The sequence below is a fragment of the Sinohyriopsis cumingii genome, chromosome 2 (assembly GCF_028554795.1).
Source record: "Sinohyriopsis cumingii isolate HCF-2022 chromosome 2, ASM2855479v2, whole genome shotgun sequence".
Taxonomy (NCBI): Eukaryota; Metazoa; Mollusca; class Bivalvia; order Unionida; family Unionidae; genus Sinohyriopsis; species Sinohyriopsis cumingii.
This window is the reverse complement of record NC_142962.1, coordinates 20,869,924-20,884,647: the sequence shown is the minus strand read 5'-3', so window position 1 is coordinate 20,884,647 and position 14,724 is coordinate 20,869,924. Positions and strand designations below refer to the sequence as shown.

The 14,724-nt window shown below is 36.4% G+C and overlaps 1 protein-coding gene across 3 annotated transcripts in view; it reads right to left on the bottom strand.

The window, feature by feature from the left end:
- The window catches only part of LOC149804437 (poly(A) polymerase type 3-like), a 91,520-nt gene extending 79,163 nt beyond the window's left edge, over nt 1–12,357 (bottom strand). For all 3 annotated transcript variants that reach the window (XM_089940376.1, XM_089940370.1, XM_089940361.1), the window contains exons 1-2: nt 12,235–12,357; nt 2,299–2,454 (exon numbers count right to left, since the gene is read on the bottom strand). In XM_089940376.1, coding sequence (XP_089796502.1) covers nt 2,299–2,453 — 155 coding nt within the window. In that variant the 5' untranslated portion in view covers nt 2,454; nt 12,235–12,357. The remainder of the gene's footprint in view (nt 1–2,298; nt 2,455–12,234) is intronic.
- Nucleotides 12,358–14,724: the final 2,367 nt, after the last annotated feature.

Here is a 14,724-nt window from a genome sequence, read left to right as displayed (position 1 = left end):
AAAAAACAGATTATGATTCACAACACATTCTATTTTCCTTTTTGGAGTTTAAGCCTATTATACAATGAGCATGTCAGATGTGAGTCAAATTTATAATAAATTACATCATCTTACAGTTTGGAAATCACTAATTTAATGGTAAAATTCTTTTCTATTTCCAAACAAAGCAAAGTGAACCTGAGATCATTGACCTGAAATACGACTAATGCCAAATTCTACTTATAGTGGTGGATTGTCATTTGTACAAATTTGAAACCCCTCTATGCCAGGATGGTTTCTGTCATATTTTGTCAAATGGATTAAACCAGTAGTTTTTTTAATTCAAAAAGAGGTTGTTAAAATTGTGTCAAATGGATTAGACCAGTAGTTTTTTTAATTCAAAAAGAGGTTGTTAAAATTGTTAAAATGTTTAGATTTGATGATGGATCAGCAACATTTGCAAAGTTCAACAAAGATTCATGGACATAGGACAAATGGCCCCAATGATATCTTCAAAAAGTGCTTAGTCAAGTTTTCAAGGACCACTATTTTACATGGTATATATTCTTTTAAAACAGAAAAATGATTATCATTCTTTTTCTTAATAATTTCACACAATGCAAAAACCAATTCTGAATGTAAATAAATTAACATTTTTTTTATTCATTCAAGTCAATTATGATACCCAATTGTTTCTACAGTAAATAAAATGGACTATCCATCAACTGATTCACAGCAAAAAATTAGATATTTCTGATGGCATGCTTGCGAATGATGGCCAAGTTTAATGTAGGAAAAAAATTCCAACATTTAGACTAAATTATATTTATTGTGTTTTATTTTAGCGCCATAATGTATCCTGTGGTCATTCTCACTGCTGACATATTCTGCTTACTTCAACAACTGATTTGAACAGCAATCTCAATCAGGTTACAACGCAAACATACACGTATAAAGACATATAAATGAGTGTGTGTCATTAGGATTTCAACGTAGCTTTAACAATTTTTCAGTCATACCACTACGATGTCCGCAGTGTGGCAGTGATGTCTAGCACTGGGGAATCATGCCATAGACATGTAGCATGATGTCCCACCCAGTCACATTATCCTGACACCAGACCGACCAGTCCTAACACTAACCTCTTATGCCAAGTAAGGCAGCTGTTAGTACCATTTTTGTAAGTCTTTGGTATGACTTGGCCGGGGATAGAAACCACGACCTCCCACGTCCAAGGCGGATGCTCTAATCACTAGGCCACTGGAGCGGTACATTTAAATGAGAATCATTTCATGTGTATATACATATAGCAGGGTTATCAATTGATTTCAAAACTCGATTGATAACAAGAATTGTTCCTTATTCATGGAGCAAACCGATACAAAAGATTTTATAAACCTTTCAGATATTTTCTCTTTCTCCCTCACAGTTGTTACTAACTTGCTGTTTGAGTGGGAGGGTCAGTATGATTATCACTGGTGGGTTATATCTGAGACTGTGACAGAACAGAAAATATAATTCTCTGATCCACTGTGATCAATTAATAAAGTCAGTGTATGACAATTCAACAAAAATGGAAGAGGCACATATCTTGTACTTCACTGCAAAGATTTTGCATAAACTATCCGCAAGCATTTTTAAGTTTCCTTCACAAGATCACTGACTGGTAAACACTAATGACACTAACTGTGATTATTAATTTAATACACTGTCAATAGCTTTCTGGTCCAGATTTCTCCTTTAATTATTCTATTTTGCTAAGAATGGAGAATGTCTTCTGTATCAATAAAATCTGGAAAAATAGTTCAAATAAGAGCACACACATATGCTGCATTACTTGCTTTGTTCCCACTTCTCCCTCTTCAGCTCTCACTATTCCCTATTTCATCCAATAGGAGAAAGTCATTTCTCCCAAATATTTCAAGTCAAGCTTGACATCTGAAATATATCAACTTCCCTTAGATATTTTTCTAAAAGCATCAACAATGCAGCAGCATTTAAACCATTCAGCAAAACAAAACACCTATTTAAATGTTTCTGCTGAAATCATTTTTTGGTTGATCTCTCTTTTTATCTCGCCTCTTCCAAATGTCAGCCAAATTTTTAAAACCAATACCATCTATTACTTGCAAATTTATGTACTTCAATCAGTTTTTGGCATGATCTTCTGCATATCCCTTGAAAATTTAGTCTTGCAAAAAGATGTAGAGTTTTACATTTGAACTCGCATTTTACATAATTAACATTTTGCAAGTAATCAAGCATTAACTTTGAGCCCTCCCATATTGGGATTCACAGAAACAGACATGTACAGCATACCTGTGTGCCATTTCAGCATCACTTTCAAAGACACCAAATGGATACATGGTTTCTTGTAGCTTCTTGGACAACTTCAGATCAAATGGTTTTGGCTCTTCATAACTGAGGGGTTCTGTCACTCCAGAAATCTTACTCCTGGCTGGCTCTTCCGTCATCCTAAGAAAGTCAAAGGCAGAATTAACTCCCATATATGTTCATGTTTCCTATTATTTGAGTCAAACTATTTTAGTTGAAATTTTCTATAGTCACAATTGCCTGCAAGTCATGAATAATGTTGATGTAACTCAATTCACACAAATAAACAGTGTAGTGCCTACAGCATAGGACTGCAAAAATTATGAACTTTTATCAAGTGGATATTTCAAAACATAGCTTCTTCTACACACAGGCACAGGTAAAATCATGGCATTCCAATCAACCTAAAGATGTAGATGCTTTTGTTCATTTGTTTATAAGTATTATGTCTCACTTGTATTGGCTGCTCTTAAACAGTAATAAAACCTGTTTAACAGTGTGAAGACAATAATTGTAGACGACAAAAACTGAAAGTTATAGCTAAGGCAAATTAAAGAGTATTTACGAAATAGCATTATGTACTTCTTTTACAAGATTACCGAACTGTCAACAATCTACATCTGCTTCAACCTCAGGTCAGCAGTTAAAAGTTTACTATTTGGATTTCTCTTAAGTATCTTTCTGCCTGGCTTTAAATTCACTGAGAAATAGAATTTACCATCATTTTCTTATGATGAAAGCCTACATTAAAAAAAGTATATCTGCATTTACCTAAGTATGACAATAATTTTACTGCTGACTAAATTTTCAATACTTGTCTCAGAGTCTGATATTATTAGCTGACACTGTTCGCACATTATATATTGCAATGGTCACTTACTGGAGGGAAGCTAGACAGCTTGACTAGTCACACATAAAGACGGCAACTTCATGTAAAAACCATTATAGGTATAAAGGTACCAATTGAACAACCTCAGGTGGGTGGAGCTTATGTTGTAGGGAACACTGTACTCAGAAATAAACAACAAAACTAGCTGTGATTGGTGCATTATCTAAGAGTTATACTTTCTGTTAGGCCTAAAAATAGTTGAGCCTCTTTGTAACATGTGAGATGATGTTAATTCATATCTAGATCATATTTTGTATTTTTTATGATTTTTTTTAAATGTGGTACACAAGGCTGAAAATGTGTCTGTTGTGAAAAGATAACTCTTACCCCTCTAGTTCCAGTAGAGGTATCTCTCTTAAATGCAATGAAGTACCTGATTTTGTTCTTGTCAAATTGACAATCTAACACTGTTCTCTATGACAGTGTGAGACATGCATGCTGAGGTAGGATGAAAAGTATATTTATTTCACAAAACATTAGCATTGAGGTATATGGAAAAACAATTGGTACTGTGATACCATCAATCTCACACTAAAGAAGAATCCCTCAATGTGACTGATGCTGTACTCAGAGGTCTCGCTAGGATTTTAAACTAGGAGTCCAAGACTCCCATTTTGGTAAAAATAAGAGTACCACCATCAAAGTTTGCAGTCCCTTCTTTCCTACAGAGTCAACATACATGTGAATGCATCTATTTTTTAGATGGAGAGGTTTTCGTAATGTAATCACACACTTTAATATAGCTTCATTACAACAGTGCAATGACAGGATTACAAATTTATGATTTATTTGTCTACGTACTTGTAGTAATTTTAGGCAATGGTTAAATAGTATCTGATTTGCTCTTTTTTCCCGTATTTTCGCAAATACGTGTCAAGTCAGAAAACAGCTTAGACCTTAAAGCACATCTTGCAAATTCCGCAACATAGTATTGTCCCATACATTTCTGACCTACATAATTTGCATTTTAAAGTTAAATCTTTAATAAAATAATACCATAGCGTTGCTTTCAATGATTTGTGTCCCAGATCAAAAATTAGCAAACAGGTTCAAATTAGCCACTGTGTGAGCCATACTGTATTTAAGGTTAGCATTTTTCTCATTAAGGACAAACTGGACACCATTAAAAGACTTCTGGTGAAAAATCCATAGTGATATGATGATCCCTTTTGGAAAATTACTGACAAGGTTTTCACAATATTCATTGTGGCAGCCACATGTGAGGTAAGATTATTATCATTTTCATTCAAAACAAACAAGATATTATAATTAGTCTACTGATGAAAACCCATCAAAGACTTTCCGTTCAGGGGGAGATTTTCAAGATGTCTGCCATGGTGGTCATATTATTTCACATGGGCACCATTTTCATTTGGGCCCATCATAAGTCTTTGTGAAAACACGATGCTGATATGACCATCCATTATGGAGGAATAACAACAATAAGATGTTCAATATGGTTGTTAAGGTGGCCATTTTGGATGTCCAAGCAGCACCATTTTTGTCTTGGACGAACTAAACCTTGGGATGAATGTAGATATAAAGTTTCTTGGCAACCCTCTAAGTAGTTTAAAAGGAGTGGTGATAACAAAACTTGTGCAAACTGACAGATGGATGACATACAAAAGGCCTTTCCATAAGCTCTCCTGGTCTATGGGGATTGTGCTTATCATGTACCTATCCAATGCTTTTAGCTAAAAACATGGTACATGCTTCTAAATTGCAAAGTCCAGATGACATTTTCTACCTGCATACATTTCTGAAGGTTGACAGCAAAGGGGCAAGCAGTTACAAATGCAACCATTTTAGTCACAACCTGGTGTACAGTTCAATGGTGCAGTAAGCATTTAATTCATTAACTCCTTATCCACTATCCCTTGACAACACAATTTCAACTGACTCGTCGTCACCATACAGTTGGGATACAGAATTTCAGTGGCAACCATTAGCAGCATCTGAACCTGTCTCTATGGATTTCGTATGTACAATCCTGATGAAGAGTGCACCAAAGTCATGTGAACTTGATCCAATTCCAACATCACTGCTGCTTGAGTGCTTAGATCCAGTATTGCCTTCACTAACTGATGTTATTAATACCTCTCTCTCATCTGGGGAATTCCCATTATTTTTCAAAACTGCCATTGTAAAGCCTCTCCTGAAGAAACCAACACTAGACCATAACGATTGAAAAAACTACCGCCCAGTTTCTAATCTCCCACTCATATAAAAAATCTTAGAAAAGGTTTTTCTATCCCAGCTTGTATCATCTAAATTCAAACAGTCTTTTCAGCAATGTACAATTTGCATATCGCCCTTGCCACAGTACTGAAACTACTCTTCTAAAAGTAGTTAATGACATTCTCTCTGTGTTGGATAGCGGAAAGATTACAGCCCTCACCCTCCTTGATCTGTCTGCAGCATTTTACACAACAGACCATGATATATTACTTCACCGTCTCCAGCATGTATTTGGCATTCATGATACAGCCTTACTGTGGTTCAAGTCCTACTTGGTCAACAGGACACAGATTGTGTCTGCAAATGGAATACACTCCAGCCCAGTTGATCTATGTTGTGGTGTTCCACAGGGGCCTGTTCTTGACCTGTTCTCTTCATTCTGTACACTCAGTCACTCTCAAGTGTCATAGATCATCATCCAGTCTGTCACCAGTTGTACGCTGATGACACCCAAATATACAACTCTAGCCACCCAACTGAAGTTGATGCTACCATCTAAGGTGTAGCGAGGTGCATTTCTGATGTGAAATCATGGATGACATGTAACAAGCTGCAGATGAATAATGATAAAACTGAGGCCATTCTGATCACAACAAAAAGACTTTTTCATTCACATCCTTTACCTCAAACAATAAATATCAGCAACACCAACATTAAATTCACACAATTAGTACAAAACCTAGGTGTTACTCTGGACAGTACTCTCACATTGCACCAACATGTCATGAACATATGCAAGGCTGTATATCTTGAGCTGAGACGCATCAGCTCAATTCGCAAATATCTTTCAGTTGATGCCACTAAAACACTTGCGTGTTCATTAGTACTTTCAAGACTGGACTATTGTAACTCAATTCTGTCTGGTTCATCTCATTATCTACTCCAGAAACTTCAAAACACAGCTGCTTGGATCATACTTAGAGTACCACGATCAGAGCACACCTCCCCGCTGCTCTGTATCCTACACTGGCTATCCATCTGATCCAGAATCAAACACAAAATTTGTTCTCTGTGCTATGTTTTACTGTTGGACTCTAGTCCAACATACCTATCCGACCTCACCCATGTGTACACACCAGCAAGATACTTACGCTCCTCTTCTGACAATCGTATACTCATTATTCCCACAATGAAAACAAAGTCATATGGACAGCATTCTTTTGCATACCAGGGCCCAGCAACATGGAATGAATTGCCCACTGAACTTAGACACAAAGACACAGTGATCACATTCAAGAGGGATCTCAAAACTTAAAGATCTAATAATGTTACCTACCTGAAATATTCTCAGCATGTTTTTTTAATGTTTTTCTAATTTCATGGCGTTTGTTTTTGTAATAATATTATTATATGTTTTTTATCTTATAGGTATTGTCTAATGTTGTAAAGCGCTTAGAGCTTCTAAAGATTAGGCGCTATACAAAGTCCTCATTATTATTATTATTATTATCTATGTGCTGTAATAAAGTGGTGCAGTTAACCTTGTATGTGTAATGGGTGCCAAAACTGCATGGTAATGTTAGTACCAGTTGGCTCACAAGGATTTTAAAACCAGGAGTCCAGGACTCCTATTATGGTAAACATAGCAGTCCCACCAGCAAAAGTTTCAGTCCCTATAAGAATATTAGGCATACCTGAAGTGGCTAAATGTCCAGATGATAAGAACCAGTAATTGTCATTGAGCTTACTTTTCCAAATTAGTTACACTATAACGATATATAGCTCTTGTTTGTTCATTAGAGTCAGACTGAATTTTGTCAATTCAAGGAAAGGCCTTATTCAGATCACTAAGCCAGACATCACACTTTCTTGCACTTGGCCACAGTTCCATCTGAACTATCCAGGGCTCAAAATTAGTGGTAGTCCACTAGCCCGAGGCTAGCAGATTTCCTATCGAACTAGTAACTTTCATAATGTTAATAGTCCTATGGGCTAGTAAGTTTCAGCTGTCAACAGTCAGCATTTGTTTATGCCATTCCCTAATAAAGACTCGACTTCAACTGATGTTCTGTAGAATCAAAGCAGTGACCATTGTAAACACAGTCATAAAATATTAGCATGAGAAGATGAAGTCAATTTCTGCCTCCGAAAGGTGCGCTTCTATAACAGGAAGCCATCTGATTTTGTGCATTTCGCTTAACAGCACCAATTATGGTCCCGTCATTAACAATGGAAGCTTGATGTGGTATCACACTTTATTCATATGACCACAGTAACAAACTTCAAAGTGTTATATCACAAAAGAACACAGCAAAAACTATTCAAAGAATATAGTTTGCATGTTTGTTTCTTTAAGTTTTGGGGGTTGTTTTTGCTCACTAGCCTATGCTCCAACAGTCACAAATGGGAAAGTGCATATTTTACATTTGCATTGAAATAATTATAAGAATTAGATCAATTTATTATGATTACATTGTTGTCACATCCTTTGGGGACATCCATTTAGTATGTACGCAAAAATCTGACAAAGCTTGACCCCTTGACATGCATACTGTTTTATACCTTCATACCTGTGTATGTATGCTTGACATTCCACCCCCACCCCAAATTCTATAGAACAGCTTATATTTAATCCACACAGAAACGACAAACGATTAATAATATTAATGTGTTTAATAAAACAGACAGTCCACCAATGTTGAATGTCTGGCTGCATCAAAGAATTAAGCTGTGTAACTCTAAAAGGTTTGTCTAGTGTCCGCTAAAATTCAAACACTGACTGAACCCAGTCAAACAAGTTACATATTAGACAAATTATTATCATGGTTTCACCCCTGTTTCCTATGCATACGAACATTATCAGTAGCATATGCGTTTGGGTTAACTTACCCCTCCATGCGTCCATACTAAATGGACGGACCCTTTATATACAACTACTTATTTCTATGATGATAAGAATAGATTTCATATTTTTTCCCTTACAAGATTAAACAAATAATTAAATACACGTGGAGATATCCAAGCAGAATGCCATACATTTGTTGGGAATTAAAATCTCTGAGTATGGGCATCTAAGATTTGAAAATTTTCTGCCTTATTAATTTCAACAATACATTGAGATCTGATTAATTAGGAACAATTACCAAACATACACTACTAATGATGAGACCATAATTGAAGCTGTTAAATACAACACGCTGAAGTCAGATTGCTTCGTTTGATGGGAACACACCTTTTCCAAGCTGAAACAAACACTATCTTCTGATGCTAATATTTAATAACAGTGTTTACAACAACCACTGCCTTGATCAGGCAGAACATCCGAAATCTTTATTAGGAAGGAGCCATTTAATTGTAGGAGGTGGGCAAAGGCATGTGTTTCGTGTTCTGACTTTTTTTATATAAAGAACACTGTGTCATTCCTTTTCTTGCTTGAAATAATTTGCATCAGCTATACTGTAGCATCTCATATTTCAACACGCGGCACAATTCCCTCCTTATAAGATAGGCAAAATGTGGCTTTTACAGGTGTTCAGCCACCGGAAAAAAATCAAAAGCTGAATGAAAATGACATAAAAGAGAGGAATAATTCTTATGATAGGGAAAAGCATAATTGAATGTTTCAGAAGACATGGACAAAAGACTGTGTGTGTTTATGTGTGTGTGCTTTGAATTTTTAACATAGCTTTAACAATTTTTCAGTCATATCGCTACGATGTCTGCAGCGTGGCAGTTTATAGTGATGTCTAGCACTAGGGCATCATGACATCCCACCCAGTCACATTATCCTGACACCAGGCCAACCAGTCCTAACACTAACCTCTTAATGCCCAATCTGCTTTAGATCCATGGGGTGGGAAGAGTCTAAAATCATAACATAAACTCTGGTTCTGAATCCACAATTTTAATCCTATAATAACTTGGGTCTTAAAGGTTATGGGGTTTCTTTGCTGTATTTTTAAATTCTGTTAATTTTAAATACACCTGGGAATAAAGCAATTCTTCTCAGGCATAACCACCTATTAGTCGGCGAATAACTGCCTAAACATCAGATTTCTAGACCGCTCAGGTGGCCTAATGGTTAGATTATCTGCCTCAGAAGCAGGAGGTCACAGGTTTAAACAACCAGACTAGTCATACCAAATACTTATAAGAGCGGTACTAACATCTGACTCACTTGGCACTCAGCATTAAGAGGTTAGTGTTAGCACACTGATTGGCCTGGTGTCAGGATAATGTGACTAAGAGGGACATGATGCTACATGTCTGTGGCATGATGTCCCAGTGCTAGACACCACTATGAACTATCACACTTCAGACAATGTAGCAATATGACTAAAATTATTAAAGCTACATTAAAAATCCAAATCACACATACAAATATGCACACACACTGTAACTAAACTTGAGCTGTACAGCTATGTCCACATTGTGGTTGGGATTACATGTGATCAATAAACAATCTGAAACTCTAACATGTCCAAAGATTCCTGAATTTTTTTCTATATTACCTGTCAAACTTCATATTACTTGTGTGAATCATTTGTCTAGATGATTAGCTAATCAAATTTCAAAACTTTTATATATATATGGGAATAACAATGCAGATGCAGTGGTAAGATCAGCAAAAGTGTAATGAGGCAATTATACTGGAACCAATGGAGTTGAGAGTAAGTTGTAATAGTCCCACTAATAATTAATGGTCTGGGGAAAACCTACCTATACCTATGACTTTTCTGTAGACAATGTCCCCAAAATTTTGAGTGAAAATTTAGTCTGGACTGAGAATGAAAGCTTCTTCAAGTGTAGGAAACCATGATCATGTCGACTGATAGCATAGGAAAATGGTCTGGCATTTCTTAAAATGTGGTATAGTCAGAATACACCACCCATTTGTTCCTACCCATAACTGATTTAAAAGACGAAAAGTGCATGAGATAAAAGATGCATAGAACTTAGTGAGTTTTTTTAAGTTATTTATAATTTCAAACCTGATTATGCCCAGGAGGGACCCTAACACTGTTATAGTCTGCATATTTCATTCCAAACAGGAGAATTCAGTGTAAAACATGAACTATTCGTCAGTCATTTCCAGTTCCTGGACAAGTCCATTTTCAGAGAAGGTGTGTATGCATGACTACACATGTATGTACGTACAAGGAAAATACTATGCCATCTGATTCCTATATTTACAATGTCAGATCAAGCAAAGGAAAAGAGTGACAATTACAAATTTGCCTTTCATGTGGATTTGTTGCTGTTGTTGTTGTAGGGTTTAATGCCATTTTTCAGCACAAGATAGGCCACACATGGTGGCCAGTATAAATGGTGGAGGAAGAACCTGACAAAACCCTGGAAATAACCATTGACCCATCAGAAGCTACTGGCAAGCTTTCTCATGTACCCACACTGGCCAAACCCAGAGACTCAAACCCACGCATACAGAGGTGAGATGGCAGTGATTCATAATGGTGAGTGCTTTAGACTACTCAGCCACTTGGAGCCCCATTCATGTGCAGTGTAATTTTTATGTACATGTGTGCAAAGGATATAACTCTAAACTCTCAACATTATGGTAATTTACAGAATTATCCAGCAGTTACTGAATAGGATGAACTACATCACAATGTTATCTGAGGAAATCAACTTGCCCATAGTGTATGCAACATGGTGCAGTGTTAGTATGGAAAGTCCTTTAAGCATGAAAGGCGCAGAGAATGCCAGTGTTAGGGCCACTCTGGTCACATTAAAGATAGAAATTATAAATCAATGAATTAATAGAGTAAGTTCATTGCACTTTTTATCACATTAAAGATTTCTGTTATTGAAATCGGTAAAAACAAACGGGGAGGTATAGCCAGACTATAGTAAGTCAAACTTTGTTGTTGTTGGGTTTAACACCATTTTTCAGCACACGATAGGCTATGTATGGCGGCCAGTATTAATGGTGGAGGAAGAACCCGGGAAACCCCCGGGAAGAACCACCGACCCACAAGAAGCTACTGGCAAGCCTTCTCACATACCCACATTGGCCGAATCCTAGACTCGAACCCATGCAGACTGAGGTGAGATGGCAGTGATCCGTAACGGAGAGCGCTTTAGACCACTCGGCCACCCCAAACTTTGTGTAGGCATAAAAATTTGAATGCCTTAGTTAACATCGATATCAAATTTATTAAGTTATGTGAAGTGTATTCTGAAATATTAGTATCGAAAGTCCTTTTAAGCATGAAAGGTGCAGAGAATGTCAGTGTTAGAGCCACTCTGGTGACATTCAAGTTAGAAATTATAAATCAATGAATGAATTAACTAAGTTCATTGCACTTTTTTCAAATTAAAGATTTCCGTTATTGAAATCGGTACAAACAAACGGGGAGGTATAGCCAGACTTTAGTAAGTCAAACTTTGCGTAGGCATAAAAATTCGAATGCCTTAGTTAACATCGATACCAATTTATTAAGCTATGCGAGGTGTCTTCTGAAATATTAGTCTTGATTCTTAAATAGATCACGCGAGTGTGAGAAAAGTGCCCTCCTTTGTTATATTATATAGTATATGTACGATCCCTAGCCTAGGTAAAAAGATTGCAACGATAGGAGTTCCAGTGCACGGAACAAGGTTCGACTTGTACCGTTCCCAATATTTCTACTGTGACATTTACATTTACCAATTGAGATAGTGGAAACAAGCAATATTCGTTGTGAGAATACAAGTAAATTGATTTTAAAATGTTCTATTTACTACTCTGGAAGGCGCAGCGTGTTAATCGTCAAACCTGACCATAGGTTTCTATCTAACCGTCAAGAAATCTTATTTTAAATACTATAACAGTATACAAATGCTGGGTAATTTACCTGACAGATCGATGCAGATACGGTATTTTGTACACACAATATATGACCAGTATGGTCGTGTTCTAAAAATATAAGATAATTGACTACTATGCCATTGAATACATATTTGCGTCCATTTCTTTGTATAATGGCGGAAAACCAAACCAGTTGGTTGAGTGGTTCCTTGGCACTCTCTATGTACAGTTGTGTATAGAAAGATCATTCGAGAATCATTCTCACACTATATATTACAGAACGAACTGCGATCTGTGCACAATATTGACCCTGAGTAAGATTAAAATCGGAATCTTGGGATCAGCATCTCACTAGCATCCTATGTTATAGCTTTTATTTTTTTGTCTCTCTACCGACTATGCAGCAAGTTTGAAGTTTATTAATTTTATTTGTGTCCAATGAACGATATATATAAACACGAAATCCGAATTTTTCAGGTGCATATGTTCATAGTATTTTGTTCATTTATCGGAAATTGTGCACATGTACGTAATAGACTGCCTAGTTCACGCGATAGGCAAACCGGTTTCGTTGTAAATTTTAATCACAATAATGCAGCTTGCAATCTTATGTTTATTATATATTTTTTGTTCTTCAAAATCAATAAATCATGTATTTTCTTGACCAGTGGATAAAGTGCTACTTTGATTGAAATACAATGAGATGGGGTAATGTGCCCCAATTTTGTGCGTCTCCAAAGTTGCGTATATTATCTGTGTACATTTATGTTTCGTTACGGCTTTTGATTATCTGGAATACGTTAAAAATGTAACTATTGTGGTTTTTTTTAAATCAATAGAGGTATACAAATACCTATTAAAACAGTTATATATATTGTAATAAACCTAGGATATGTGATGTTTGTATTTACGTATCCGTTTAGAGCTTTGTTAGATTTTAGTGATTATTTGTTGATAATGGGGAGTTTGGGTTGGAAGATATTTCTCAAACCGAGAAATTAACTGATTTCCAGGAGCAGATCGGAGCGAAAGAAATGGCATTAATTTTGCGTTCCTGACCACAAACAAGTGTGTCCCCTGTATGAACCAAAGTATAAAACAGATTTAATGACGATTGATATCAGAGTAATTAGTTGAATGGGCCACTTGGGTCTAAAAATAATAATTATATACGGACCCACAGTATAACATGCAGGGACCGCCTCGGACTCAAATAGGAAAACATATGTTAAAAATGGTCAGTAGCAATACGTGCTATTTGGGGATTAAAAGAGCTCCTTTGAGGTGAGGTGCCACAATAGGGTTAAACGGGAATTTAACATGGGGCGCCACTACAGCGACAAAAGGAAAATTATCATGGTAATACCACTTGGGGACAAATGTGAAGTCCGATGTTAAATGTATTCGTAGGCTTGACGTGGGAGCAACACTTCTGATGCAGGCAGTAAAAGTTTTACATGCTGCTAACTTTAATTTGGGCTATATAGTGACATTGTTAAAAATGGCTGACCTCAGATTGTCTCACCCAGATTGTCAAGCAATCGGTTTGTACTATGTACTTGTTGCATAATGACTACATGGATGCATACGAGATTTATACATAAAGTTTTATATACCAAACATTACATAGACCTCAAATTATGAATGCTTTTTATACATTTGCAGCATTGTAATGATGCTATAAATAGCTATAATCGAGGAAAAACCAACACTAAAATGGATGCTACTGAAAGTAATACTAAAATTGTTCCAGAATTTAAAAGACATAAAAAATATATCCCTGAACATTAGATTACATTTTCTTAGACTAAAAGTAGTACTAAAATTATGAAAATGACCAGAACTCTAGCGGAAACATAAAATCTGGAATTTTACAATTCCGAAACTGTACCGGAGATTGTCAATAACCAGGATTTTTTAAATATTTCTTTTAAAATTAGCCAAGACTAAAAGTAGTACCACTATACCTTAACATATGCACATAATGTCACACAGAGGAAGAGAAGGAGTAAAGGGGGTGGGTAAGTTTTATTTTTCAACACAGACATACACAACCACTTACGCAAAACAGAAATATTTTGTGAAATAAGATTAGTATCCAACTTTTCTTAAGATCTGGGTGACTCTGAATAGGGCCGTTTTATTTCTGCCACTACTCTTCCTTGGCGATCCTCTTTTCGTTGGGCACGACAGACCGAATATTCTCTATTCCATTTACCCCTGCCCCAAGGATTAATTGGATACTGGAATGGAAACTTGAGGATGGTAGCCTCACTTTCCCAATCCTCCACTGATGGAATGAGAGGTTCAGGCTTCTGATCTTGTTGCTGTTGTCACTGCAGGAACAAAATTGTATTGTCCCTTCTGTTTATTCTCAACTGCCGATTTTCTTTTTGTCTGTCTACACTTTTTCCCCAGGAAAGAGTACACTAACTCTAACTCTTTTGAAACGATAAATTTGGGATATAGATTCTTATCTTCCACCTGGCCTAAGACATGCTGGACATACTCAAAAGACACAAAGGCTTCGCGTAAC